The sequence below is a fragment of the Nycticebus coucang genome, chromosome 18, assembly GCF_027406575.1.
Source record: "Nycticebus coucang isolate mNycCou1 chromosome 18, mNycCou1.pri, whole genome shotgun sequence".
Classification (NCBI taxonomy): Eukaryota; Metazoa; Chordata; class Mammalia; order Primates; family Lorisidae; genus Nycticebus; species Nycticebus coucang.
In genome coordinates, this window is record NC_069797.1 from 23,217,865 (window position 1) to 23,245,414 (window position 27,550).

Here is a 27,550-nt window from a genome sequence, read left to right on the forward strand (position 1 = left end):
GAAATTCAGTTTGAAGGTCATGTCCAGTTCATGGCACTCTCTGCAAGCCTGCTCATTAACCAAATTTCCCAGGTATTGTTTAGAAAACAGCATCTTGGGATATGGTTAGAATGAATCAAGTCCTAGGGCTCTAGCTGATCTAGGAATTGGTGAGGTGTAGGAGCCTACAAAGTGGACAGCAGCCCCCTGCGCTGGGTCTCACTGGCTGCAGCACATCACAGTGGAATTTCTGCCTCCCAGATGCTCAGAGACAGTGATCTGGAAGGAAGGGATTGAGGATGTTTTCATAGAAGTCCAGGTAAAGGAAGAAGCAATAATGAAAGTTACAGAACAGGGATGTTAAGCTCTGTGAACTCTTCTCTTAAATATGACATTGTTAAATGGCTCCTCCTTTTCCAGTTCCCCTTGATTTTTCATGGGGGAACCAACTCCTGTGGCACGCCAAATACACCAATTGCAAAATGACACCTCTAGATGTAAACCAGAAGTTAACTTTTGTTCTTTATTGATTATTACAGTGCAACCTGTAAGCATGGGAAAAAACTAGGCCAGCGCTTGAATCTCTATGGTCAGTTAGGCCTACATCATATAAAGGTACTGGGGTAGTTTGGGGGGTGTGTAGGTGGAGAGGACTCACAAGAACAAAACGTATTTCCTGTCCTGACAAACTCACAAGATGTGGCATGAGGTCTTCTGCACAAGAGCACTCAGCTATAACTGCCACCCAAGAGCCTCTTGGTGCAGGAGGTAGGTGGCTGGGAGTGGGGAAGACCAGTATGCTTGGCAAGGGCTTGGCTGGGGATGGAAGCCTGGGAGGCTCTGGGCAATCAAACACCAAGATTGAAGATCACTTAGAACCATGTGAACCATGGTTCTAAGGGGAAAGAGTTCCCAAAAATGAGTTATTTCTTGCAGATGGGAATCATGGAGCCCAGTGGTTCTCCCCATGGACACATCCTCAACAGAAGCACAGAGCTGACCCCTCTTTGTCTTCAGGGCCTGATCTCTGAGGTATCTTCAAATAAGGTTCATTCAGGAAGTGCTTTATCTTAGAGTTTCATAAATTACCACTGGCTTTCAGGAACTGAAGACCTAGTGAAGTTCAACCATTCTGATTGTTTTAAAATAAGTTGTGTGAACCCTCTTCAGCTTGCCAAAAAGAAGAAATGGTTGTTTCAAAATGATGGTTTTCAGTATTCGCAGGCATCTCAACATCGTCATAGTCATCTTCAGGTTCAATGTAGCTCGGGATAGAAACATTCTTCATATGTTTAACTTTGTTTATCAACGAGTAGGTATCTGGTGGCTGATTTGGGGTTTCCTGTGGGGCTAGAATACACAAAAAAGGTGACTATAAGCCAGGCATGGTGGCTCACTCCTGTGATCATTTTGACAAGTGAAGGTGGGAAGATTGCTTGAGGCCAGGAGTTTGACACCAGCCTGGACAACATAGTGAGACTCTGTCTCTACAAAACATTTAAAAATGCTCCCACTGAATGGGCATACAGCAGGGGTGTTTGGCACACCTTTTAAGTGTGGGACAGTACTGTAAGAGGGACTCTACCTAACAAATTAAAATATTTTTACCTGGTTGTTTGTACCCTCACATTAACCTGAAATAAAATAAATAAATCAATAATTTTTAAAAAATAAATAAATATGTGATGCTTACAAAAAAAAAAAAATTAAGCCGGGGGCTAAGGTTCATACTGGTCATCTTAGCACTCTGGGAGCCTGAGGCAGGAGGCTAGCTTGAGCTCAAGAGTTCAAGACTAACCTGAGCACGAGTGAGACCCTGGTTTCTACTAAAATGGAAGAAAAATTAACTCGGCATTGTGACAGGCACCTGTACTCCCATCTACATGGAGGCTGAGGCAAGAAAATCGTCTGAGTCCAAGAGAATGAGGTTGCTGTGACCTATGATGATCCCATGGCATTCCACTCAGGGCAACAGAGTGAGACTCTGTCTCAAAAAAAAAAAAAACAAAAAAAAGGAAAAGAAAAGAAAAAAATTAGCCAGATACAGTGGCACATGCCTATAGTCCCAGCTACCTGGAGGCTGAGGCAGGAGGATCACTTGAGCCCAGGATTTTGAGGTTGCTGTGAGCTACCATGACACCACTGTATGCTACCAAAACCGACATAGAGAGATTCTATCTCAAATATAAAATAAAAATTTAAAAATAGAAAAATTAGACGTGCATGGTGATGCATGCTTATAGTCTCAGCTACTTGGAAGGCTGAGGCAGCAGGATCTCTTGAGCCCAGGAGATGAAGGTCGCAATGAGTTATGATCACACCACGGCACTCCAGTCTGGGCAACAGAGCAAGACGCTGTCTTAAGAAAAGGAAAAGGAAAAAGAAAGAAAAAAAACCTTAGATGCAAAGCTACCATGTGTTTATATATTTTTGGCCAAGTAGCTCAACACAAGTTTCATGTTTCAGTAATCTTCACATGTCCTACTGGGCCAGATCCCCATTTTACAAATGAGACTTAGACACAGACATGACACAGACTCAGGATCATCCAAGTGAGTAAATGAGAAATATGAGTCAGACATCTTGACGCCCTGTCTCTCTGCTTAAGGGTGTATTATAGGAGAGCCATGAAGCAAAACTTAGAAGCGGAACCAGAGTCAGTAGTCAGATGAGTATTATTGTGTCCTCAGCCCTAATTCTCACAAGGAAGTGATACAAACCATATTTCCTTTTTGGCACATCCCTCTCGATGACTTACACTGTTTTCCAGGACTCTCCATAATTGCTCACACACACAGATGGTCTCTACTAAGAAACAAGGGGACAGTGGTGCAAAATTGTGCAGAATGGGTTCATAGCAAAAGGAAGGATAATGGAACAGTTCAGTTCCACCTTTGATTGGGATTGGATCTGTCTCTACCACAATCTTATCTTTTCCCCGGAAAAGATGAAATATATGTACTACCACCATTTCATTTCCTGTAGAACTCTGCAGTTAAACAGATCCAAGTTCATATAAAGGCTTCAGCAGTTACTAGCTGTGCGACCATAGTTAAGTAACTTAACTTCTCTGTTCCTCATTGTCCTCAACTGTCAAAGGGGAATAAAAATGTACTTGCCCGTGATGGGCATGGTGGGTCATGCCTGTAATCCTAGCACTTTGGGAGGCCCAGGTAGGTGGATCACTTGAGCTCAGGAGTTTGAGACCAGTCTGAGAAAGAGCAAGAATTCATCTCCAAAAAATAGCCGGGTGTTGTGGTGGGTGCCTGTAGTCCCAGCTACTCTGGAGGCTGAGACAAGAGGATCACATAAGCCTAAGAGTCTGAGGTTGCTGTGAGCTATGATGCCACAGCACTCTATCCAGAGTGACAAAGTGAGACTCTGTCTGAAAAAAAAAAAAAAATGTGTCTGCCTCATAAAGTTGTTGTTATAAGGATTAAATGAGATCATTCCCACAAAGTTCCTCATATAGGGCCTGAAACACAGTGCATGCTCAGTAAATGATAGCTAAGATTATTCACTCATTCAATCAAAACATTTTCTCTTAAGTACCTACTAGGCCCCAGGCACCGTTCTAGTTGGTGAGTGAATAGTGAAGACAGGATAGGTTCCGGTTTTCCTACAGTTTATCTTCTGGTGGAGGAGATAGGTAATAAACAAACGAACAATAACTAAACAAGACAATTTTGGTTCACTGCCATAAATTTCATAAGGAAATTAGCAGGGCTACTTTAGATAATGTGGTCCTGGAGAGCCTCTTTGAGGTGGTGGCTTTGAGCTGAACCTGAAGGATGAGGAAAGCCATCTATGCAAAGACCTTAAGGAAGGACATTTGAGTCAGAGAAACTAGGCAGAGTTTTTCGATAGAATGTGAGAGGCCCAGCAACACCCCCAACTTCCTTTTTGCTTAACATTGGTCTTTATTCTACCCCTTTAAAATTTTTTATTCTCTTTTAAATGGGATGCTCATTCTACAAATCTTAGTGTTCCAGCCTAGGTGTTTGTGTCTCTTCCAGATTCATATATTGAAGCCCTGACCTTTCATGTGGCTATATTTGGCCATAAGGGTGGGACCCTGATCCTATAGGATTAGTGTCCTTGTAAGAAGAAACACCAGAGAACTGGCTTTCCCACTGTCCTCCTATGAAGGAAAAGCCATATGAGGAAGCAGTAAGAAGGCAGCTGTCTCTGCAAGTGAGGAAGAAACCCCTCACCAGAAACTAAATCAGCCAGCACCCTGACCTCAGGCTTCCAGTCTCTGGAACCATAAGAAAATAAATCCCTATTGTTTAAGCCATGTAGCTGATAGTATTTTTGTTATGGCATCCTGAGCTAACTGAGACACCTAGATAAATGTGTTCTCCTACCCTAAATGAAACTGTTATCAGCAAAACAGACTTACCAGACTCTTGTGAAGAAAGCAAATCCCGGGGTGGCAGAGGGGGTAAATGAACTGGCGAATGATTGTGAACATTCCTAGAGAGAGAGAAAGAGAGGGAGTCAGTTTAATTTGGACCATGCCTCTTGTCAGGAGATTTAAAAGAAAATGCTAAGGAAAGTATGGGTTGAAATCTTGGTCCATACACATTGGGAAGAATTACCTTCCCTTTCATCCTGTTTGTAACTGGCACACTAAAGAAACTGTTTCCTCTAAGCCAGGGAATGACTGCGGTTGAGTGAAGGGAGTTGAAGTGCTACAATCCAGAGCATGGATCGCACCTTCCTGTGTTCACCTGAGCTGCATTAGGAGATGGAGATAGGTACCAGTTGTATTTGCAAACAGATGCACTCCTAAAGCTGCATGTTCACATACCCCAAGACAACAATCTCACTACTGGGTCTGTACCCAGCTGAAATGCTTGTGTATGTTCATCAAAACACATGTACTAGAATAGCAATCCCCTATCTTTTTAGCACCAGGGACCAGTTTTATGGAAGACAATCTTTTCAAAGACTGGGGTTGAGGGATTAGATCCTCATAAGGAGCACACAACCTAGATTGCTCACATGCACAGTTTATAGTAGGCTTCGTGCTCCTGTGAGAATCTAATGTTGCTGACGTGGGAGGAGGCGGAGCTCTGGCTGTGATGTGAGCAATGGGGGGGGGGGAGGTGGTAAACACAGATGAAGCGTCCTCACTTGTCCACCACTCGCCTCCTGCTGTGCAGCCCAGTTCCAAATAGGCCATGGGCTCATGAACCAGCATTTGTCCTCAGTTTGGGGGTTGAGGACCACAGTACTGGAATGTTCTTAGCCAAACTATTCATAACAGCCCTGAACTGGACACTACCTGTTAGTCTGAGTTCTCCAGAGAGACAGAGACACATAAAAAATTAACCATCCCACTACCGAAATGCCCAGCAGCAGCAGGATGGGAATCAATCATGGTATACTCCCACAGTGGAATTCTCTATACAAGAGCAGCAGGGATGAACAATTTACAACTACACACAATGAATCTTATAAAAATAATTTGAAGCAAAATAAGCCAAACACCAAATAATACACACTGTATGATTCCATTCATATAAAGCATAAAGACAAGAAAAAACGAACTTATACTATTACATATAGTGGTTACCCTTGGGGTATCATGGCTGAAAGGCAGTCTAAGGTAAGCATCTGAAGTGTTGGTCATATCCTGTTTCTTTTCTTTCTTTTTCTTTTTCTTTTTTTGAGACAGAGCCTCACTATGTCGCCCTCGCTATGTCGCCCTTGATAGAGAGCTGTGATGTCACAGCTCACAGCAGCCTCTAACTCTTGGGCTTAAGTGATTCTCTTGCCTCAGACTACCAAGTAACTGGGACTACAGGTGCCTGCCACAACACCCAGCTTTTTTTTTTTTTTTGGTTGTAGTTGTCATTGTTGTTTGGCATGACCAGGCTGGGTTCGAACCCTTCAGCTCTGGTGTATGTGACTGGCACCCTAGCCGCTGAGCTACAGGTGCCAAGCCATCATATCCTGTTTCTTAACTTTGGTGCTGAGGCCGGGCATGTAATCCCAGCACTCTGGAAGGCTGAGGCAGGTGGATTGCCTGAGCTCAGGAGTTCAAGACCAGCCTGAGCAAGAGTGAGACCCTGTCTCTACTGAAAATAGAAAAAGTAACTAGGCACTGTGGTGGGTGCCCACAGTTCCAGCTACTAGAGAGGATTGCTTGAGCCCAAGAGTTTGAAGTTGCTGTCAGCTACAACACCATGGCACTCTACCCAGGGCACCTGAGTGAGACTGTTTGGAAAAAAAAAAAAAAGATCTGAGTGCCAGCTATCTGGGTCTGTTCAGTTTGTGGAAATTCATCAGGTTGTGCACTTAATTTGTACTTTTCTATATTCATCTACTCCAGTAAGAAGTTTTAGGCCTCCATTCCTCCAGGTGCACTGACTTGATTCCTATAGGTGAGGAGGTCCCTCTGAGACTGCATCAATATCTTTAGGTTATTGGGGGTTAGTGCAGAAGGGGTCATGAACTTATACTATGGCCAGAGCTCCATCAGTGGCTCTCTCCATCTCTCTGTAGCTCTTTCTAGGAGAAGAAGCAATTCAGCTGACTGCTAAATTTGGCCAAAATCCAGCTCCTCTCACTTTCTCCTCCAGAGTGGCCTAACTGCAGAAATCACAAACCCTTCTCCAGTCTTTGGCATTTAGAGGAAGTGGCCTGCCCTGTTGGGGAGACTTGAGGTTTTCTAGAGCTGCATGTGAACTGGGCAGGAAAACTGTCCAGTTCAGAATTAGGGAACTCACTTGCCCTCAGAGAAAAGCCACATTCTGCAATGCCAGTTTTATTCTTGTTTTGTTTTTTGTTTGTTTTGAGACAGAGTCTCACTGTGTCACTCTGGGTAGAGTGCTGTGGCATCATAGCTCACAGCAACCTTAAGTTCTCAGGGTCAAGCGATCCCCTTGCCTCAGCCTCCCAAGTAGCTGGAACTATAGGTGCCCACCATAACGCCCAGCTAGTTTTTCTAATTTTAGTAGAGATAGGGTCTCGCTCTTGCTCAGGCTGGTCTCAAACTCCTGAGCTCAGGCAATCCTCCTGCTTGGGCATTCCAGAGTGCTAGGATTAGAGGCATGAACCACCATGCCCTGCAAAAGTTTTATCCTTGATGAAGGCATTATTTTTGTTACCTGGCTGCCTTATGCGTTTGCCTTACTCTCCCAGGGGATCAGATTTGGTGGGGAGATCTTATTTGCTGGGCCCCTGAAGCTATAATAAAAGCCACTTTAGAAAAGCACTGTTTTATTCAGTGAAATTACTTGCTTTTTGTTGACAGTTGTGTTTCTCCAGAGAGCAGTTTGTATTTCATAGTTCCATGAAGGTTAGTGCAATCAATGTTCCTTTAAATATCTTTATCAAGATACAACTCATATACCATAAAAATCACCCATTTAAGGGTAAAAAAAAAAAGCACAGTTTTGTTTATGATGGTGCGTGTATTTCAAAGAAATGACTGGTTCTTGACTGGCTCCTGGGAGACAGTCTCTAAACTCAGAATACCTTCCTTGATAAAAGTGTCTTTTTTTTTTTTTTTTTGTAGAGACAGAGTCTCACTTTATGGCCCTCGGTAGAGTGCCATGGCATCACACAGCTCACAGCAACCTCCAACTCCTCTCGCCTCAGCCTCCCAAGTAGCTGGGACTACAGGCACCCACCACAATGCCCAGCTTATTTTTTTAGAGACAGGGTCTCACTCTTGCTCAGGCTTGTGTAGAACTCATGAGCTCAAGCAATCCACCCACTTCAGCCTCCCAGAGTGCTAGGATTACAGGCGTGAGCCACCAGGTCCAGCTCTTCTTTGCTGATTTTATTTTTCTTATTTTTTTTCTTTGTCTTTTGCTGATTTTAATCTATATCTTTTTACTATAATAAACCATAACCATGAGTATAATAACTTTTCTGGTCCTGTTTGTCCTTCCAGTGAATTCTTGAGCCTAAGAGTGGTTTTGGGGATCCCCAGCACAGATATTAACCATAAAGCCCCAAAATATGTCACAAAGGAAAGTGGTTGGCATGTTTTTGTTCTGCATGAAAGCTTTCAGAAGGCTATACTTGGTATCCATCTAAAGCAGAGATGTATGGGCTGGGTGATAAGGCCCAGAACACAGACTCCAACCTGTGACCTTTGTCAGATAGACAAGGGATGACTTGGAGAGCAGAGAGTGCCAGATGGTGCCCTGCACCCATGATGTCCAAGGCCTCTGATCTTATGTGGGCAGAGTTGACAGCCAGGACATTTTGCCAGCTCAATGGGAAAGTGAGGAGCTCAGTCACCCAAGTACAGGTAGCAGAGGCCAAGAGGGGAAGTGAACAGGCAGTTTTCAAAGGTAAAAAGCAGAAGGATTTCCCCTCACTTACTCATACATCTTTTCTTCATCTGTTTTGTTTTGTTTCAAGGGGTTGGCAATTTTCCATTTCTTGCCTAAAGGGGGAAAAAAGCATATTCTCTTAGAAAAGAAGTAGCAAAAGTCGTGATTTTGGAGTTTAGGAGTCCTTGGAGAAAAGGTGAATCCAGAACATTGAAAGAAGAACCACCCAGAGGAAACAGACTTAGGAACATAGAGCCAGTCAGCTAGAGGGCCAGACTTTGAATCCAGACCTTCTGAGCTCAGATCCTGTGCACTAACCCAGAGAGGGCAGCAATTATAGGGCCATGTTTATTTACTCATTGTTTAGGACTATGCCTGGGCCTTAGCTGACACTCAGAAATGTTGATTGAATGACTAACCAAAAGTATGAGTGCAAGGAAATAAGATAAAGAATGGGGAAAGTAGTTTGTAAACTGTGATGTGATGGATATGTAAATTATCATTAATTACACCTTGCTTAGTAATAGGAATGACTCGAGATGAAAGAGTAGGTAAAATTTTGTTCAGGGTCATACTTTTTTCCATATCTGAGAATAAAACATTTTAAGAAGGCAAATGAATTAAAGAACATGGGGGCCCAGAATACACTATTTGCATTTGAAAAATTAATTATGATTAACGAATAGAGGGAAAGAAACATTGAACTGGGAGTCCAGTGAGTGACCTGAGTTCTGGTCACAAATCTGCCACCAACTCTTAGAGTACTTCAGTTAAGGTACCATCTCCCCTCTGAACTTTAATTTTTTTTTTTTTTTTTTTTGAGACAGAGTCTATGTAGCCCTTGGTGGAGTGCCGTGGCATGATAGCTCATAGCAACCTCAAACTCTTGGGCTTAAGCGATTCTCTTGCCTCAGCCTCCCAGTGAACTTTAATTTTTTTATCTCTAAGGAAAAATTGAGAGGAATGACAAAAAGATTTCACTTCTGTGCAGTCCTTTCATCACTGGTTAAGCAGGATTTTGAGACTATGTCCAGAGGCAATGGGATCATGAGGGAGGCCTGGCCAGGGTGCCCCAGGGGAAGGTGGCCGTGCCTCTCAGTGTATTTGCCATCCTCAGGTCTACTCCACTTCGCTTAGGTCAGTGGTTCTCAACCTTCCTAATGCTGTAACCCTTTAATACATTTTCTCATGTTGTGGTGACCCCCAACTATAAAATTATTTTCGTTACTACTTCATAACTGTAATTTTGCTACTGTTATGAATTGTAATGTAAATATCTGATATGCAGGAGACCCCCAAAGGGGTTGTGACCCACAGGTTGAGAACTGCTGGCTTAGGTCATACTTAAATGAATGAGCTCTCAAGACAACACACCATTGAATCAAGGATTTCATGTTTATGGAGATGAACAACAATGTGGAAACCCACTTACAGATAATCTAAAGTTAATGTTAATACCCAAATTGCTGCTTATTCATGGCGGTGGGAATAATCCCAGAAAATTCAGAGTGTGATCTTGGCAAAGACAATCATGGTGGCCAAACACGCTGGTCATGAGTTGAGTCCATATTTCACTCATAAGACAGTCTGGGACTTTCCATAGACTTGTGTTCTTTTGCAAGCCCCAGAGACAAGATGCTGAAATCAACAGCCACAGAGCAAAGAGAAAGCACTTGAGCATATTGTGCCTTAAAGCAGATTCTGCTTTCACCCACACCCTTGGGGCTGGAAACGTTCTTTGAAATTAGTTAATCTCTCCCCTCCCTTCACTGTGCAGGTGGGAAAACTGAGGTCCAGGGACATAAATTAGTGGCAGGGCTAGGACTCAAACCCAGAATGTATGCTCAATCCAAGCCAAGCCTGTACCGACCCAGAACTAACCTTCTTGCCCTGAAGGAGACCTACTGTACGGATAACCACGTCATTCCCTCACCACCAGATGAGATAGTGGCCATTACCTTGTCTAAGATGCCACCGACAAACACAGAACAGGATAAGGCCCAGGCCCACGGAGACAATGATGATAGCCACAGCTAAGATGATCCAGAAATTGTTCCTCCACCAACTCATTGCAGGGGAATCCTGAGAAGAATGGAGATAGAATAAAGAGGCGGGAATGGATGGCATCCCATGGAGGGAGGCAGTTACCTACCACGTTGTGTAGAGATGCAGATAGACATCTGTTTAGGAATCAGACAGGCCTGGTTCATAGTCATACACTACCGATGAGCAGTTGGGGGACTGCAGGCAAGTCACTTAACCTCTAAGGCTAGTGTTCCTATCTGTAATATGAGTATGATACTGTCTACTACTTCACAGAATTTGTGCAGATTAGAGATAAGATACGTACTTACTAGGTACTCCAGAAATGGTAGACAGAATCATCACTTTTTCTTACATTGCTAAACACACAGCAGGAAGGGGAAAGTGCCACTTAAAACTGAAACTGGGCCAGGTGCAGTGGCTCATGGCAGTAATCCCAGCACTTTGGGAGATCATGGCAGGAGGATCACTTGAGGCCAGGAGTTCAAAACCAGCCTCAGCAGCAGAGCAGACCCCAATCTCTATAAAAAATTAAAAACTTAGTCAGGTGTGGTGGTTGCATGTCTGTAGTCTTAACTGCTCAGGAGGCTAGGCTGAGAGGATCACTTGAGCTATGATCACATCACTGCACTCTAGCCTGGGCAACAGGGCAAGAACCTGTCTCAAAAAACCAAACCAGAGCTGGATGTGGTGGCTCCCACCTGTAATCTAGCACTCTGGGAGGCTGAGGCAGTTGGATTGCCTGAGTTCACAGGTTGAGACCAGCCTGAGCCAGAACGAGACCTTGTCTCTAAAAAATAGCTGGGTGTTGTGGTGGGTACCTGTAGTCCCAGCTACTTGGGAGACTGAGGCAAGAGAATCATTTGAGACTCAGCGCCTGTGGTTCAGCAGCTAGGGTGCCAGCTACATACACTGGAGCTGGTGGGTTTGAATCCAGCCTGGGCCTGCCAAACAACAATGACAACTACAATAAAAAAATAGCTGGGTGTTGTGGTGGGCACCTATAGTCCCAGCTACTTAGGAGACTGAGGCAAGAAAATCGCTTAAGCCCAAGAGTTGGAGGTTGCTGTGAGCTATGACGCCACAGCACTCTACTGAGGTGACAAAGTTAAGAGTCTGTCTCAAAAAACAAACAAAAAAACCCCCCGAAAACCAAACCAAACAAAATCCCCCACACCTCAGTGACTGCAGGGCAAGACAGACTTAATTTATAACAGGGGAGAAAGAATTTTGGAAGCTTTTGGGGGGAAGGTTAGAAAAATACCTTGATGAATCCAGGTTGATCTGACACCAGCCGCCTCCACCATGCCACCTAACTTTGACCCCAACGAGATCAAAGTTGTGTACTTGACGTGTACTGGTGTACTGGTGGCAAGGTTGGTGCCACGTCTGCCCTGGCCCTCAAGATTGGCCCCCTAGTTTGTCTCCAGAAAAGATTGGTGATGACACTGTAATGCCCTAACTCCATTTTGTTCCTAGAGCCAGCTTACTCCATTTTGCTAAGGACTTTGCTAAGGGCTTTCAACACCAGGAAGCTCAGCTGAAAGCTGAAGAGTTTAGCAAAAACTGCAAAAACCTGTGAAACCACAGTTCCCCCTTGTAAGCACTCCCCTTACCCTATAGATCTAATTTTGCAGGTGTTGGCTCTTGTGAAATTTGGCTTGCATTAAGCCCCCTTCCCTACCGAAAGCACCTGATAAAAGGTTTCCACCCCTGCTCTAGGGGTCAAGAGACTTTGAGGCATAATCCTGCTCTCAGCTGATCAAAAAAGGACTCTTGCTTAATTTGGACTCAGTGTGCTGGTGTTTCTCTATTCCACTTGCTTCGGGTATAACAACATTGCCAAGGCAACCAGTAACTGGAAGGGCCTGAGGATTACAGTGAAACTGACTAACAGAACTTGTAGGCCCAGATTGAAGTGGCACCTTCTGCCTCTGCCCTCATCATCAAAGCCCTCAAGGAACCACTGAGAGACAGAAAGGAACAGAAAAACATGAAACAAAACAGACATATCACTTTTGATGAGATTGTCAACACTGCCAGACAGATTGGCACCGATCTTTAGCCAGACAACTCTCTGGAACTATTAAAGAGATCCTGGGACGGCCAGTCAGGGGGCTGCCATGTTGATGGCTGCCACCCTCATGACATCATAAATGACATCGACAGTGGTGCTGTCAAATGCCCAGCTAGTCAAAAAGTACAAGGGAAAATGTTTCAATAAAGGGTCATTTGACACCCTCCAAAAAAAAAAAAAGAAGAAGAAAAAAATTTAAAAAAAAAAGAATCAACTTTCTGTGTCACAATTTAGCCAGTGGAAACTCATCCATGCATGTTCGAGCACTGTCACTCAGACTTATGCTTTTCAGTAATATTAAAGATTTAAAAAGGCACCTTGGCAGGCAGTAGAATTAGGCTGCTGCTAAATTCTACTTATTAGTTAAGGTCACACTATTACTGCAAAGACTTTCTATAATCACTTGGCTGAAAGTTTTAAAGTTTGTTTGTATCACTGGTATAGTGTCTTCATTGATGGAGCTATATTATGATTTGGATTTTCAGTTCCAAATTTTTTTTTTTTTTCCTGTGGTTTTTGGCCGGGGCTGGGTTTGAACCCGCCACCTTCAGCATATGGGACCAGCACCCTACTCCTTGAGCCACAGGCGCCGCCCTTCAGTTCCAAATTTCTTCGCTGAAGTTGTGACCTGATCAAATATAATATTCTTTGCCCCTTGATAAAGTTATGTGTGGCAAAACCAATAATGTATAACTAGTGGTCTCCTATATATATCATTCTGCAGCTTACATTTTTGCTCAACGTGATGCTTTTGTGATTTATCCATGATGTACCAAGGATTTAAACACAGAATAACTCACCCCCATGGGCACACACAAACAAAACCCAGAGGTTTTGTGGAAGATCATCTTTTCAGGATGCACAAAAGAGAGCAATGAGGAAGAAGAACCAAGGGGAAAAGAAAAGAAATGGAGACTGGAAATTAGTTTGGCAGGGCCCAATAAGTCGAAAGAACACTAGATATAAGGGCACAAGTCAGAAGGCAGACTGTTCAACAAATAAATTAGAATCTTGCCTTCTTTAGCCTTGGGGAGCCAGACAGATGGATAGATAGACAGACAGATAGATAGGTGATAATAGAATTTCCTTCCCTCCACTTTCTCAGTTCTTTTCCCCCTAATTCACATGTATGACTCCAAGTTTTCTGTTTAATCTTTCCCTGCCTACTTTCTTTCTTCTTATTTTACTTTTGAAGACATTCTCCAAAAAGCAACATGAATATACCCTTTAGAGCTAGAGAAGTAAATGCCAGCTTATTGGATGGATGATGTGAGGAGACAGGGTTGTCACCATTCATTAAAAACCCTCTGAATTAGGGTGGCACCTGTGGCTCAAAGGAGTAAGGCACCAACCCTGTATGCTGGAGATGGCGGGTTCAAACCCAGCCCCAGCCAAAAACTGCAAAACAAAAACAAAACCCTCTGCATTACTTGATTTTGAACTATTTCTGTTTACTTTGATAAAATTGTAAAGAATCAATTGACTGTCATGTAGCTTCCAATAAACACTACTAATCTGTTAAAGCCAAAGAAATCTCATTCTCATCAGGTTCCTAAGGAAAGAAAGGTGAAGTGGAATGATGTTGTCAGAGAGTGAAACTTTGGGTCATTTTCAGAACTGCTCAGAGCGATGTTGTTTTTTTTTTTTCCAGTTTTATTCTTACAAATAAAATGGATTTGATGTGCCATCAGATATTTCAAGTGTGCTCAGTGTAGCTACCAGTCTGCCACGTGCTTCTCCCATCTCTCCTCTCATTTTACTTTCAACACCACCCTGCTCCCCAGATGGGAAGCTGAGGCTGAGGTGAGTAACCTACCCAATTCACCCAGGAAGGACAGAGGGCCAGAATGCTTTCTTTCTATGTCACAGGGCCTTCCTCTGCTGATGTTGGTAATGAAGCCCCTGAATCAGCAAGGCCAGATAGAGTTCAGGATAACTTGCTTTCAAAGGACCACCACTGTGGCAGTGATACAGGGGTCACAGGCGATCTCTTCCAGAATGAATGATCAGGGCCCACTGTTGAGAATAAGAGTCCAAAGTTCCCCACATTCTAAGACATTCAGAGAAATAGCAGTGGGTCAGGCCCTGCTCCACAGACTGTTGGGAGATGCCTTCTCAGTGGACTTGAGAAGAGCTAGTCTTTGGGGAGCATGCAGCTGAGAAAAGGGGCCCAAGAGAATCACCTCCCACTTCCAGTGAGACGTCCTCTAGGCCACCAGTCTAGGGTAATGGCTAAGGTGCTTCCATAGAGGGAAGAGGAGCCCTGGGAGGGCAGGCGGGGAAAACTGCCAGTCGGGGGCATGCCGTGGCTGCACAACTAAGTTCAGTAAGGTGTGGAAGCTGGATTCTACCCTTCCTGGCAGGCCTAGAATTGGGGTTACAGAGGGGCAAGAAGATCATGGGTATAGGTTGCTGAGAGCTACTGAAGGACGGCAAAGAAGGGCATGCATGAGAGGAGGCTGAAAAGCACCCCAAAGATGCAGCTGCATCTCTGAAGGGACTGCAGAGACCCCGCAAGGACTAGGGGTTGAGTCCCTCATCAGTGGCCAGTGGGGAGTCCCCATGCCCCCCACTTAAATTAGACTGGCAGTAATGGCCTACGGAAAGGAGACTTCCCATGGCAAATCTTTGTCCCCTTTTTTCTTCCTCAATCCAACCTCATAGAAATAAATACAGGGAAGCAATTGTTGAGAGATTTGAGTGGCGTCCACCCCTCTTCCCATGCCTCTCACTGGGCAAAGGAGAGAGCTTTGAGTTAAACATGTGACTAAAGTTCAAAAATGAGCATGATTGGTGGCGCCTGTGGCTCAATGGAGTAGGGCTCTGGCCCCATATGCTGGAGGTGACGGGTTCAAACCCAGCCCTGGCCAAAAAAAAAACTACAAAAAAAAAAAAGAAAGAAAAGAAAAGAAAAAGAGTGTGACTAATTTTTTTTTTTTTTTTGAGACAGTCTCACTCTGTTACCCAAGCTAGAGTGCCATGGCATCAGCTAGGTTACTTCAATCTCAAACTCCTGAGTTCAAGGGATCCTCCTGCCCCAGCCTCCAGAGTAGCTGGACTATAGGTGCCCAACACAATTCCCAGCTAATTATTTTGGTATTTTTTTGTAGAGATGGGATGTGGCTCTTGCTTAGGCTGGTCTCAAACTCCAGAGCTCAAGTGATCCTCTTGCCTTGGCCTTCCAGGGTGCTAGGATTACAGGTGCAAGCTCCCATGCCTGGCTAGCATCACTAAATTTAAAAAACTGAAACAGGTCTGCTTAATAATATAAAATAACTCATTTCCTAGGGATACTCTAAAAAAATCATCACATAGTTAGTGGTATGAAATAATTCAGATGTCCAACGTAAGTCTCACTGGGATAAAAATCAAAGTGTTGACAAGCCTCCCTCTGGAGGCTCTATGGGAGAATCCACTTCCTTACTCTTTTTTTTTTTTTAAAGACACAGGCTTAAAAGGGTGCACTGGTACAATCATAACAGCTCACTGCAACATCAAACTCCTGGGCTCAAGCAATGCTCCTGCCTCAGCTTCCCAAGTAGCTAGGACTACAAGTATGTACCACCAAAGCAGGCTAATTCTTGGTTTTTTTTCTACAGACAGAGTCTGACTATGTTTCCTAGGTTGGCCTTGAACTCCTTGGCTGCTAACCCCTAACCTTGGACTCCCAAAATGCTGTGATTGTAGGCATGAACCACCTTGCCCGGCCACTTGGGGAGCTTTAAAAACTACTGGTGTATGTATTACATCAGAGATTCTGATTTACTTGATCTGGGTCGGGGCCTGGCCAGTGGAGCTTTGTTTTTTACATATGGGGTCTTGCTTTGTTGCCCAGGCTGGCCTCAGCCTCCTGAGGCTCAAGCTATCCTCCCACCTCAGCCTCCTGAGTAGCTGGGGCTACCTGCATGTACAGCTGCACCTGACATTTTTTGTTTTTATAAAGCTCTTCAGGTGATTTTGAGGCTGACAACCACTGACATACATGTTACTGCTTAAGTCCTCATTATGACTTTCCAGGGGGTCCATCTATTGCTAATCCCATTTTACAGATAAGGAAATAGAAGTCCAAGAGGTTAAGGAATTTACTAAAGGCTACACAGCTAGCAATTAAGTAACGTGAGATTCCAGCTCAGTCCAGTCTGATGCCAAAGCTTGTGCTTTCTTTACTTTGCCATGCTGACATCAAGTTGATAAATTCTTTCTGTTCATAACAGAACTGAAAGCAGAACCATGGTTCAAGAACTTCCAATATTGGTAAGACCTTAATCATTAGCTGTGACTTCTTCCACAAAATGAAAACCTCAGGGTGAAAATGCGCTTTAGAAAACTAACAGGCCATTCATGCCGACTTAACCAAGAGTTCTGATTTCTCTCCACAGCCCAGCTTATTCAATCCTCCCAAAAGCACTGTAGAGTAGGTAATAATTGTTATTACACCTTTTTGAAGATGAGAAAACAGAGGCTTAGAAGTGCTCAATGACTTGCTGAAGGTTGCAGACCTAGTAAGTGGAAAAATCACAAGCCAAAGCCAGGTTCTGTCTGACTCTAAGGCCTTAACTTGTTACCAAGTCAGGGCTTCTTAACTGTTACATTTAAACTGCCTGGGAAATGTATTGAAATGCATTTGAATACAGGGTCCTATGTCTCCACTTGACTTTTAGTTGTGATTTGTAGATCTTGTGTGGGACACGGGAATCAGCACTTTTTTGACTTTTTTTTGAGACAGAGTCTCACTATGTCGCCCTCAGGAGAGTGCTGTGGCGTTACAGCTCACAGCAACCTCAAACTCCTGGTGTTACAGCTCACAGCAACCTCAAACTCCTGGGCTTAAGCAATTCTCTTGCCTCAGCCTCCCAAGTAGCAGGGACTACAGGCGCCTGCTACGACACCAGGCTATTTTTCTGTTTCAGTTGTCATTATTGCTTAGCTGGGCCAGGCTGGGTTCAAACCCACCAGCCTCAGGGTATGTGGCAGGTGCCGTAACCACTGTGTTACAAGCACCAAGCCCAGGAATCAGCATTTTTAAAAAGTACTCAAGGTAGTTCTCATGCCTCAGTGGTGGAGTCTAGCCTCTAGGTGATGAGCTTGGATGCTTATTCTCTGTAATAGCACAAGCAGGAGCTAGGTGGAGTGAACAACACTAAAAAAGACTCCTCAAACCCAGATACCTTTCCAGGCTGCTTGTCACAGTACAGGGCTACCTGGAATCCCACCAGTGACCAGCCATGTCTCTCTAGAGCAAGGATCTGTGTTCCCTGTTCCCTCCTCCCCCATATCCCTTACATTTAAAGCTGTTTTTTTGTTTTGTTTTTGAGACAGAGTTTCAGTTTGTTACCCTCGGTAGAGTGCTGTGGTGTCACAGCTCATAGCAACCTCAAACTCTTGGGCTTAAGCTATTCTCTTGCCTCAGCCTCCTACATAGCTGGGACTATAGGTACCTGCCACACCACCTGGCTATTTTTTATTTGTTTATTTTGTTTTTGTTTTGCAGGCCTGGGCTGGGTTCAAACCCACCAGCCCCAGAGCATGTGGCTGGTGCCCTAACCACGGAGTATGAGTGCCACCCTAAAGCTGCTTATCTGGGTGTCTTAGACACGGGGTGCAGCAGGAGCAGGGACAATTCAGAATCTTTGTCCCTAGTCTTCAGAGGATAGTTATAGATATATTGCTGGATGCAATAAAGATGGATGGATGAAGTTTCTACGGACCAAGAAGACCTTGTAGTGGGGGTATTGGTCCTCTCTGCCTGGCGTCCTACCCCCACCCCCCAGGGGAGTCCTGTATTCTCCCTTCCCCTTTCTCCTCAATCACCTTGCCCTCAGGAAACATTCTGAATCTCATGTACTCCGAGAAAACCGGAGCGAGAGATGGAATCCATGCATCAGGTTGGAAGGAAAGAGGAAGAGGAATTTGCGAAGGAGGATGAGAAAGAACAGCCAGAGAAGTAGGATAGGAATAGGAGAAAAGAGCATCGTAGAAGGTAAGGAGATACCCTCGCAGGCCCAGAAAGAAGAATGAACTTTCCTTCCTCCTCACCTGGCCCCTCCTGAGGAAAGCTCCTCAGCTGCATGGAGGGTCAGCACCCATCCTGCAGTATGTCCGTGTTCTTTATGATCAATATGCGACGTGCATTTTCCCTCCAGTGGAGCCTGTTACGGAGACCACTGTCTCTTAGTGTATTTGTTCTCGTTGTGCATTTGTTCATTGTCTGTCTCCCCCACTGGCATGTCAGCACCAGGAGCGCCCGGGCCTTGCCTCTCTCTTCCTCTCTGTCTTTTATTTTTCTGTTTTAGCGGCTGCCTGTATATTTCTGGCACACCCACTTTAGAGTTAATCTTTCTGAACAAGAAGACCTTGCTACAGTATGACTGTAAATAATTGTATTCTCTATAGCTGACATTTTAGCTCTACCTTGTTTGTAAAGTCTCCAAATAAAATAGTGTAATTTTTTATGTTAAAGAGAAAAGATAACCCTAAACTCTGTAAAATAATTTAAAGAGGTTTATTCTGAGCCAAATGTGTATGATAGGCCCAGAGCACATGGCTTCAAGAGTTTTGGAGAAAATGTGCCTCCAATTGCCTTTTCTTATTTTTTCTTTTTTAATCTCCTCCTTTTTAATTTAATTTAATTTTATTTTGTAGAGATGAGCTCTCACTATGATGCTCAGGCTGGTCTTGAACTCCTGGCCTCAAGTGATCCTCCTGCCTCAGGAATTAGGATTACAGGTATGAACCACTGCACTTGGCCCCTTGTCTCTCTTTGCCACTATGTTTCCAGTGCCAAGAACACCAGCTGGGACACAGTAGACACTCTTGTGTCTGTAAATACCCGAATGAATGAAGGCTGCCCATGTCCCCTCTTCTAGGTGGACTGCCCCTCTAACAATGCAGGGCAGTAGACAGTTTGGATCCAGGCTCTGAAATTTCTGCCCTCTTCGGTCTAATTCTAAAGCCACCTCACTTGGACATTGACCTTGGCAGGGTCCCTGCCCCCCATCTACCATTGCCCACCAGGGTCAAGAGAAACTTCCCATCTGGGAAGCAGAGGCCACGCAAGTGTAGGGAGGTGGGGTTCCAGCTTTCCCCTTGTCTTCCTGTTCCTCTAGTTACTCAAGACATTTTCTAGGAACACCAATAAATCTGTTGCAATTCTGAGTGGTTGCAAGGGAAAGGATTGAGCAAGACATTCCACTGGGAAGGGGGACAGGTGGGTGGGGGAGCAGCTGAAGGCAGTAACCACCTCAGCCCTGCTCTCACTTATCCAAAAGGCATTTCTGGCTGGGCGCGGTGGCTCATGCCTACAATTCCAGCACTCTGGGAGGCTGAGGTGGGTGGATTGCTTGAGCTCACGAGTTCTTGCCTGAGCAAAAATCGAGCCCCTCCCCCCATCTCTATTAAAAATAGAAAAACTGAGGCAAGAGGATTGCTTGAGCCCAAGAGTTGGAGGTTGCTGTGAGCTGTGATGCTATGGCACTCTACCCAGGGCAACAGCTTAAGACTCTGTCTCAAAAAAAAAAAAAAAGGCATTTCTGTGGAACCAGGGGCAGAAATCACATAATCTTTCTCCAGGAATTCCTGAGACTGTGCGTTTATTCAGTATTTGCCTTTTTTAAAAGACCAAGATTCTCAGCAAGAAATACAGTTCACAGTGTGAAAGGTACACACACATTCACATTATCAAGCACTGGAGGCCCTGGCTAAGCATCAAGGCAATAGTTTCTTGTCCCCACTTTTCAGGGCACTAGCTTTTGCACCTGGAACAAGACCCTTAACATTGCATCTGCATCCTTAGATGCTTCTGAAAGGCTTCCAAGAAATGATGTGTGCAAAAGGGTATGTGTGCAAAAGGTGATCTGAGGATCACCAAGCATGGAACATTATTAAGAGCAAACTGAAAAAGTTCTATTCATAACTGCACAGGCCTTTTCAAGAGCAGAATGGTTTGTATCCTGCAGAGCACCTCTGAATCTGCAAAGCTGGCTGGGAATGAAGTTTGCTGGTAGAAACTAGGGAGTGTCAAATTCCTCTGTGTCATAGAGGAGGGAGAATTTGGAGTCACAGCGCCAAGCTGAAGGAGAGATGGAAGGATCAGAAGGGGAGGCACCAGGATGGTGCAAAGCTGGGAGAAGCAACTGATAGAAAGTGCTCGGGGCCTTAGCGCCCAGTGGCTGGGGTGCCAGCCATATACAGTGGAGCTGGTGGGTTCGAATATAGCCCGGGCCTGCCAAACAACAATGACAACTACAACCAAAAAATAGCTGGGTGTTGTGGCGGGCGCCTGTAGTCCCAGCTACTTGGGAGGCAGAGGCAAGAGAATTGCTTAAGCCCAAGAATTTGAGGTTTCTGTGAGCTGTGATGCCACGGCACTCTACCAAGGGTGACATAGTGAGACTCTGTCTTGAAAAAAAAAGGAAGGAAGGAAGGAAGGAAGGAAGGAAGGAAGGAAGGAGAGTTCAGGGATGGGGTGGCAAAGGCATTTCAGAACAGGCTATATTACATCCAGTGTGCAGTAGTTGTTTTCACTGATGCCTTATAAACCTCTCTGCGGGCCCCCTGCTCAGTCTTTAGTAAAGTTTACTGCCTCTGCCAATGCTTTTTGAGCAGATTTGTTTTGATGGTGCAGGGAACCAAGAAAGCAGGCATTTTACTCCTGGGTCAGGGCAGTCGGAGCCGAGTCTTACTCACATAGCCTGTTAGCCAGTACTGATCATGGGGAAAGAGGTAGCCTGCTAGGGGATCCACAGAAGTCCTGGAAAGGTGTTTGGACTTTGGAAAAGTGTGGAATGAGGGTTTGAGCTGATCTTATGCTCATCAGCATGCGGAGTCCTTGACCTGATTCATCACTAGTTCCCAGATTGACACTGCTCACCTTCAATAAGGCCATGCTGGTACCTGACTTCTCCCATGTCAGCACCAGAAACGGCCACCTAAAACCCATGTGTGTGGATAGTGGATGGCAACCTAAAACCCATGTGTGCCTGAGAACAGCAGGGTAGGGTGATCAAAAGGAGCCCAGCCTCTCTTCTCCCTCTCTGTCCTCCTGTTTCTGTGGGACGCCAAAAACCTCATTTCATCCGTCTTTCTCCCACAACCTCAGCCCCACCCCACTTCATTCAGCCAGCCACCAAATTTCACCTCCACATTGGCTTTCAAATCCATTCCTCTTCTCTCCATCCCTACCTTCCCTGCTTTAGTCCATGTTCTCTTATTGCTGTACCTGGACCCTTGCATTTCTCTGGCCTGGTCCTAAACATCTGGCCCACCTCTGGCTGCCAAATGTAAATACAACCCTGGCCTTTCACTGCTTTAAGTCTGTCCATAGTTCCTATGATTGAAGCAGAGAGAAGTCTGAGCTGCAGTGCTTAGCATGGCCAAGGCTCCCTGCCCACCCATAGCCTCAGCTCCCAGAGTTCCTTGGGCCCCTTGTGTGCCTCGACCACACACACCACCTGCAGATCCAAGCACTCCTTGTGTCCACTCCATCTCCTGGTGCCCACTCCACCTCCTGACCTAGGCGCACGCTTTCACTTAGAACAGTGATGCTTGGGGTCTGGGTGTGACCCATCCATCAGTGGGGCTCCAGGCAGTGGCAGCTCCATGGTTTGTCTACAGGAGGTGCTCAGGGGCAGCAGCCTTGTCTTGAAGCTGCATTTGTGTAGCAAGCATTTTGTTCTTATAAAGGTGTTATGTACAAATCAACAAAGATTGCAAAACTTTCTGCAGATGCATAATTCACAAATCACACTTTAGATAAGATTTAGAAAATGTCAACTCTCTGCCCTAAAAACTATAAATCCTTTTATTCTTGAGGGCAAGAAGATGACAGAGTGGTGTCAAAGCATGTCTCTGCCCACACACAGACCTCTCCTCCTCACTCCACTGCCAGTGCTCGGATGGGCCTGGAACACATCCAGGAAAATCAATCCTTTCTTCAATTCTGTTGTCAGATGGCATGCAATTATTTGAACTTGCATTTTTATGTAAAAATAGGGACCATTTACCTAATTAATTCTTACATCATTAATAGCTATTAAAATTTGAGGATTTTAAACTAAAAGTGGCAGACTCCTGGAGTTTGCCGAGGACTCTGCCAGAAAATCTGGCCACCATGCAACTCCTTGTGACATCATTGACGTCACACAACCCTTAGAGGAGTGGAGTTCCTGCAATGTGTGAGAAGATCTGGAGGTGGTCTTGAGTGAGTCATGGTGCTGAGCTGCTGTGATTCTTGGTTTTTAAGTATATGTTAAAATTGGCTTGGCACCCATAGCTCACATACACCAAGGCAGGTAGGTTTGAATCCAGCCAGGGCCTGCTAAACAATGACAACTGCAACAGAAAAAAAAGCCAGGTGTTGTGGCAGGCACCTGTAGTCCCAGCTACATGGGAGGCTGAGGTAAGAGAATCGCTTAAGCCCAAGAGTTTCAGGTTGCTATGCACTGTGATGCCATTCTACCAAGGGTGACATAGTGAGACTCTGTCTCAAAAAAAAAAAAAGTTAAAATTAGCTTAGTTTCTTTGTCAATTAAATTTATTATGAGGTAACTATGATGTATATACATGTTAATGCAAACAGTATTTTGGGCCATTAATATTTTAGTACGACATACGTATGCTATGTTTAAATATAAATTGCATCCACATTGCACCTGTTGGTAAAGAGGACATATAAATGTATTTGTGTATTTGTTCTTTGCCTCTTTGTAAATGATGTTTTATTTGTTAATCTGCATTTTTTTAAAGAACATACAATTAATGATATTCTTTTGTGTATTTATGTGTGAGAGAAACAGAGTCTCACTTCTTTGCCCAGGCCAGAGTGAAGTGTCATTGTCATAGCTCACTGCACCCTCAAAATTCTGGGCTCCAGGGATCTGCCTGCCAAGTACCTGGGACTGTAGGTGTGCACCACCAAGCCTGGGTAATTATAGGGTCGCACTATGCTGCTTTGGTTGGTCTCAAAACTCCTAGCCTCAAGTGATCCTTCCACCTTGGCCTCCCAAAGTGGTAGGATTATAGGCGTGAGCCACTATGCCTAGCCCATATCCCTTTTATGATTAAGAAATTAATCATATTCTTCTATAGTGAAGTAATGGACAGAATATAATAGTAGTTTCTTCTTACATAATGTTAGGAACAGGTTTATAGGAACTCATTTGACTGGAGTGTCTTTTGATAATATCCTTGTTCTGTATTTCTGTATTTTATATTGCACTGTATTGCTGACATTCTACTTATTGTTGGATAAAAAAAGACAATTCTGGCAGGGCAAAGTGGCTCACGGAAGCACTCGGGAAGGCCAAGGCAGGTGCATCGCTTGAGTTCAGGAGTTTGAGACTAGCCTGAGCAAGACCAAGACCCCATTTCTACTAAAAATAGAAAAACTAGATGGGCATTGTTTTGGGCACCTGTAGTCCTAGCTACTTGGGAAGCTGAGGCAGGAGGATCACTTGAGCTTGAGTTTGAGGTTGCTGTGAGCTATGATGATGCCATAGCACTCTATCCAGGGCCACAGAGTGAGACTCTGTCTCAGAAAAAAAAAGAGAGAGAGAGAGACAATTGTGACTATAAATCTATAAATCCTAGAGAACTAAGGAGGAGAGAGCAAATTGTTCAGGTCTTTGGCTGAGCTAAGCCATGCTGATTGCACATGGTTTTCTCAGTGTGATAGTTTATCATATTACCATACTTCTCCGATTAATCTTGAGTCTGATTGATTTCATTACAGGAGTAAATTCTGTTCATATGTGCTCAGTCATCATAGTTTATTGCTTGCCTAGAATATTTGTCTACAGTTAGAAACTACACATATCTGCTAGCCAAAAATAAAAATAATGATAAAATTCTATTATGTCAAAGCTATGTGAAACTGATTCTCTGATTTAGCCAGGAGAAGTGTACACTGATTAAAAAAAAATTTTTTTTAAAGCAAATGGTAATACATTTCAAAAATGGTCATATCCTTTGATTAAAAAACTCCATTTCTAGGCTCAGCGCCTATAGCTCAGCAGCTAGGGCACCAGCCATATATACCAGGGCTGACAGGTTTGAACCCAGCCTGAGCCTTCCAAACAACAATAACAACTACCACACACACACACACACACAAAATAGCCAGGCATTGTGGTGGGTGCCTGTAGTCCCAGCTACTTGGGAGGCTGAGGCAAGAGAATCACTTAAGCCCAAAAGTTTGAGTTTGCTGTGAGCTGCGATGCCACAGCGCTCTACCAAGGACAATAGAGTGAGACTTGGTCTCGAAAAAAGCAAAAACAAAAACAAACCAAAAACCTCATTTCTAGAAGTCTAGAAAGGAATCCAAAGAAAGTAGAAGCTAAATACAGAAGTATGTTCACGTTGGTATAAATTAGAGGAGCTAACTAGAAGTCAAACAGTCGGGGAATTGGTGAACTAAATCACAGAATTCCTTGACGGGATAGGAAGAAGCAATCGAGTGATAATTAGGAAGAAAATCTCATGAAAGAATGATTGGGAGATGATATAAAATGAATAAAGTAGAACCCCAAATTGTGTCTATGCTGTGCAGCCCCATGTTCACGTAACATTATCTAAACGTGTGACTGGAGACAACTGGAAGAAAATGTGGAAAAACAATTTTGAATTTTTAGTACCCAACAATAGGTTCATTCTTTATTTCCCTACCCCTCAGCCTTTATGTTAAGCACAAAATATGCACATTTTCAAAATATAGGCATCACACCTTAACAGAATTTCTGTTCCCTGCTTGCACAAGACCAATTTTCTGATGTTTCAGAGATATTCTGGGTGGTGTGTGTGGCCTTAGCAGAATCTTCCAGAGGGGGAGTATGCTCAGCTTCCTAATAAGTTTATTCAAGAATTTCTACCTCTCAGAAGTCCTTTCTTGGGTCCAATCAAAATGCCCCTTGCTATTGCATACTTTTTCCTGTTCTCTCAGGCAGTAATGCCAGTGGAGGGGATTGTGTACACCACTGCCGTGATTACAGCAATGCTGTCTGTATTTCTATTTTTTGAATGTGTTTCCATTGAAACAAACTATAAATCTCTAAATTATCCATATCTAGGAAAAAGGACTGGAGGGTGAGACACCAAACTCTACAGTGTTTGTTACAAGGTGTTCGAATTTGATGTTATTGTTCTCCTTATTTCTTAGCAGTTTTAAAAATTTCAGAGGAGAAAAAAGATTCTAAAAGCTTAAAAAGAAGCTACCAAGCCTTGTGTTCACCAGGCTCAGCAGTCCCCACTTTCGACGTGGCTTTAGAGCAAAGGAGCCAAGAAAGAGACAAGTGAATACATAAGCAAATGACCTATAAATCCCTGAATCCAAGAGATGCAGTGACAAAGATCCCAACACTGGTGGTGTTCTAAGTCTTTCATCCAAGAGCTCCAAGATGTAGCCCAAAGTTCACATAGTCCACGCCTGGCTCCCCACCTCTACCTCCAGCCCAGCACCCTGAGGGGCCTCTCACATACCAAGTGCCCCAAATGTACTATGAGTATCCAAAGCATGAGAATAACCCCTCTGCACTTTACACATCTCACTCCCAGCCACTCTCTCAGTTCAGCCTCATATGTAGACTTCTTCATCTCTTCCAACTTAAACACAAGGGAACTGAGGCCCAGAGAGGTGAAATGTTGCTTCAGGTCACCCAGCCAGTGAGCAGATTCTCCAAGGCCCAAGTTTCTGCAACCCCACCCAGCAATTGTACCACAGCCCCAGGCTACAATCTCCCTGCCCAGCATGCACATGTTGGTGCCCAGTGTTGGCCACCAACACTGTCAGTGGCCTGTCGTAGATCACACAGAAAATTGTGCCTGGGAAAGCCAAGGCACTTACCTGAACTGTGACGGTATCCATAGGCAAGCAGCTGAAGAGACCGTGGTGGCCTGAGTGTCACAGCTCAGGCGCAGCTGGTGAGAGGCGTTCCTTGTTCACAGGCCCTCACCCACCCCAGAGACAGTGAGCACCAGCCTGACCACTTCCCCTTTCTGGTCAGCCCCTGGAGGAGAGTCCCAGGCACCACCACAAGGCAACCACTCCCTTTTCCAGGGAAGCCGACTACCCTAGGCTTTCAAGAAGACAGAATCTTCTCACCCCTCTTGTGGCTCCCACAGGGCCCACCAGAGGACCAGTATGGTATGGAATGGGCATTGGGAGGGGTCAGGCTCCAGGGTGGAGGTGGAGTGTGGGTGGGAGAGGGGTCTCCAAAGATGTGTCTGCCTCAAACTTCCCTGGATGTGTTGGCCTGGAACTCAAGAAGAGTCATGGGAACCCGACTCCCACACAGAGACAGTTCTGGGTAAGAAATCAGCTCATGTGTGACAAACACATTGTCTCACAATGACAGGGGCTCTTGAAACCCCCTGAGAGCCTTGGAACTGCTGACCTCACTTCTACTTAAAGGAAGCAAGGTAAGGTCTTCCGGTTTCTATGGGTGTGTGAGAAGCTATGTCAAGATAGACATGTGTCCACTGGACCATTTTGACCGAATTGGGTCCGTCCCTGCAACACTGTGAGATAAAATTCCCAGCAAAATTCACAGTTTTTGCAAATGGAGGCTGAGGGAAACCAGTTATCCGTTTTGTTGAATTAGCTGGTTCTGATTTTAATGAGCAAGTCACATCAACAAAAATAGACAAACTGACGTGCATTATGTCTAACTGGAGTGAACGAGTTGTTTTTGCTCTCAGTAATAATAATGATAACCTAGAATTTCAGGCAAATCTTTAAATTGGGCTCCAAAGATTCCTGATTTGTAGCGTTTGCTAATTTTCATGATGTAAATACCCTCACCCACCATGACCAATTTCAAGCTACGAGCAAGAGCAACACTGGTCTTGAAATTGGGAGATGTGCCCAATCACTTGGCTTCCATGGGCCCAAGCAGGCCAGTTCCAGAACACCACTAAATTGAGAAATCCCATTATTGAGCATCTACTTGGGACTAGCTGGAACCAGTGTTTTTTATCCCTTATCTCTCCTCATCTTCACTTACCTGGAAGATTATCCTCTCCATTTTACAGGTGAGAACATCAAAGCTCAGGGAAGTAACATCACTGAATCAACTTTATACAGCCAAGGAGAAAGGAGAGGATTTTAAACCTAAGTCTGTCAACCTGCAAAGCCTGCACTCATTAAGCCCATTCAAAGTTTAGC

The 27,550-nt window shown here is 44.4% G+C and overlaps 1 protein-coding gene across 3 annotated transcripts; it reads right to left on the minus strand.

Moving 5' to 3' along the window:
* Positions 1 to 488: 488 nt before the first annotated feature.
* Positions 489 to 26,321, minus strand: SCIMP (SLP adaptor and CSK interacting membrane protein). 3 transcript variants are annotated; one of them, XM_053569259.1, is made up of 6 exons: positions 26,231 to 26,283; positions 10,631 to 10,840; positions 10,235 to 10,358; positions 8,326 to 8,389; positions 4,382 to 4,455; positions 489 to 1,329 (listed from the first exon to the last, which is right to left on the minus strand). In XM_053569259.1, the coding sequence occupies exons 3-6, from the start codon at positions 10,344 to 10,346 to the stop codon at positions 1,121 to 1,123; spliced, it is 459 nt and encodes a 152-aa protein (XP_053425234.1). In that variant the 5' UTR covers positions 10,347 to 10,358; positions 10,631 to 10,840; positions 26,231 to 26,283; the 3' UTR covers positions 489 to 1,120. The 3 variants fall into 3 exon arrangements, with proteins under 3 accessions (XP_053425234.1, XP_053425232.1, XP_053425231.1); XM_053569257.1 differs by having other exon boundaries at positions 10,627 to 10,840; XM_053569256.1 differs by lacking the exon at positions 10,631 to 10,840 and having other exon boundaries at positions 26,231 to 26,321.
* Between the last annotated feature and the right edge of the window lie 1,229 nt (positions 26,322 to 27,550).

Excerpts from the sequence above, each read along its gene's own strand:
- SCIMP (XM_053569256.1), bottom strand. The coding sequence starts at position 26,251 with ATGGATACCGTCACAGTTCAG. Across the intron at positions 8,390-10,234 it reads TCGGTGGCATCTTAGACAAG|GCAAGAAATGGAAAATTGCC; the intron begins GTAATGGCCACT and ends TTCCCCCTTTAG. Across the intron at positions 1,330-4,381 it reads GCTTTCTTCACAAGAGTCTG|CCCCACAGGAAACCCCAAAT; the intron begins GTAAGTCTGTTT and ends TGTGTATTCTAG.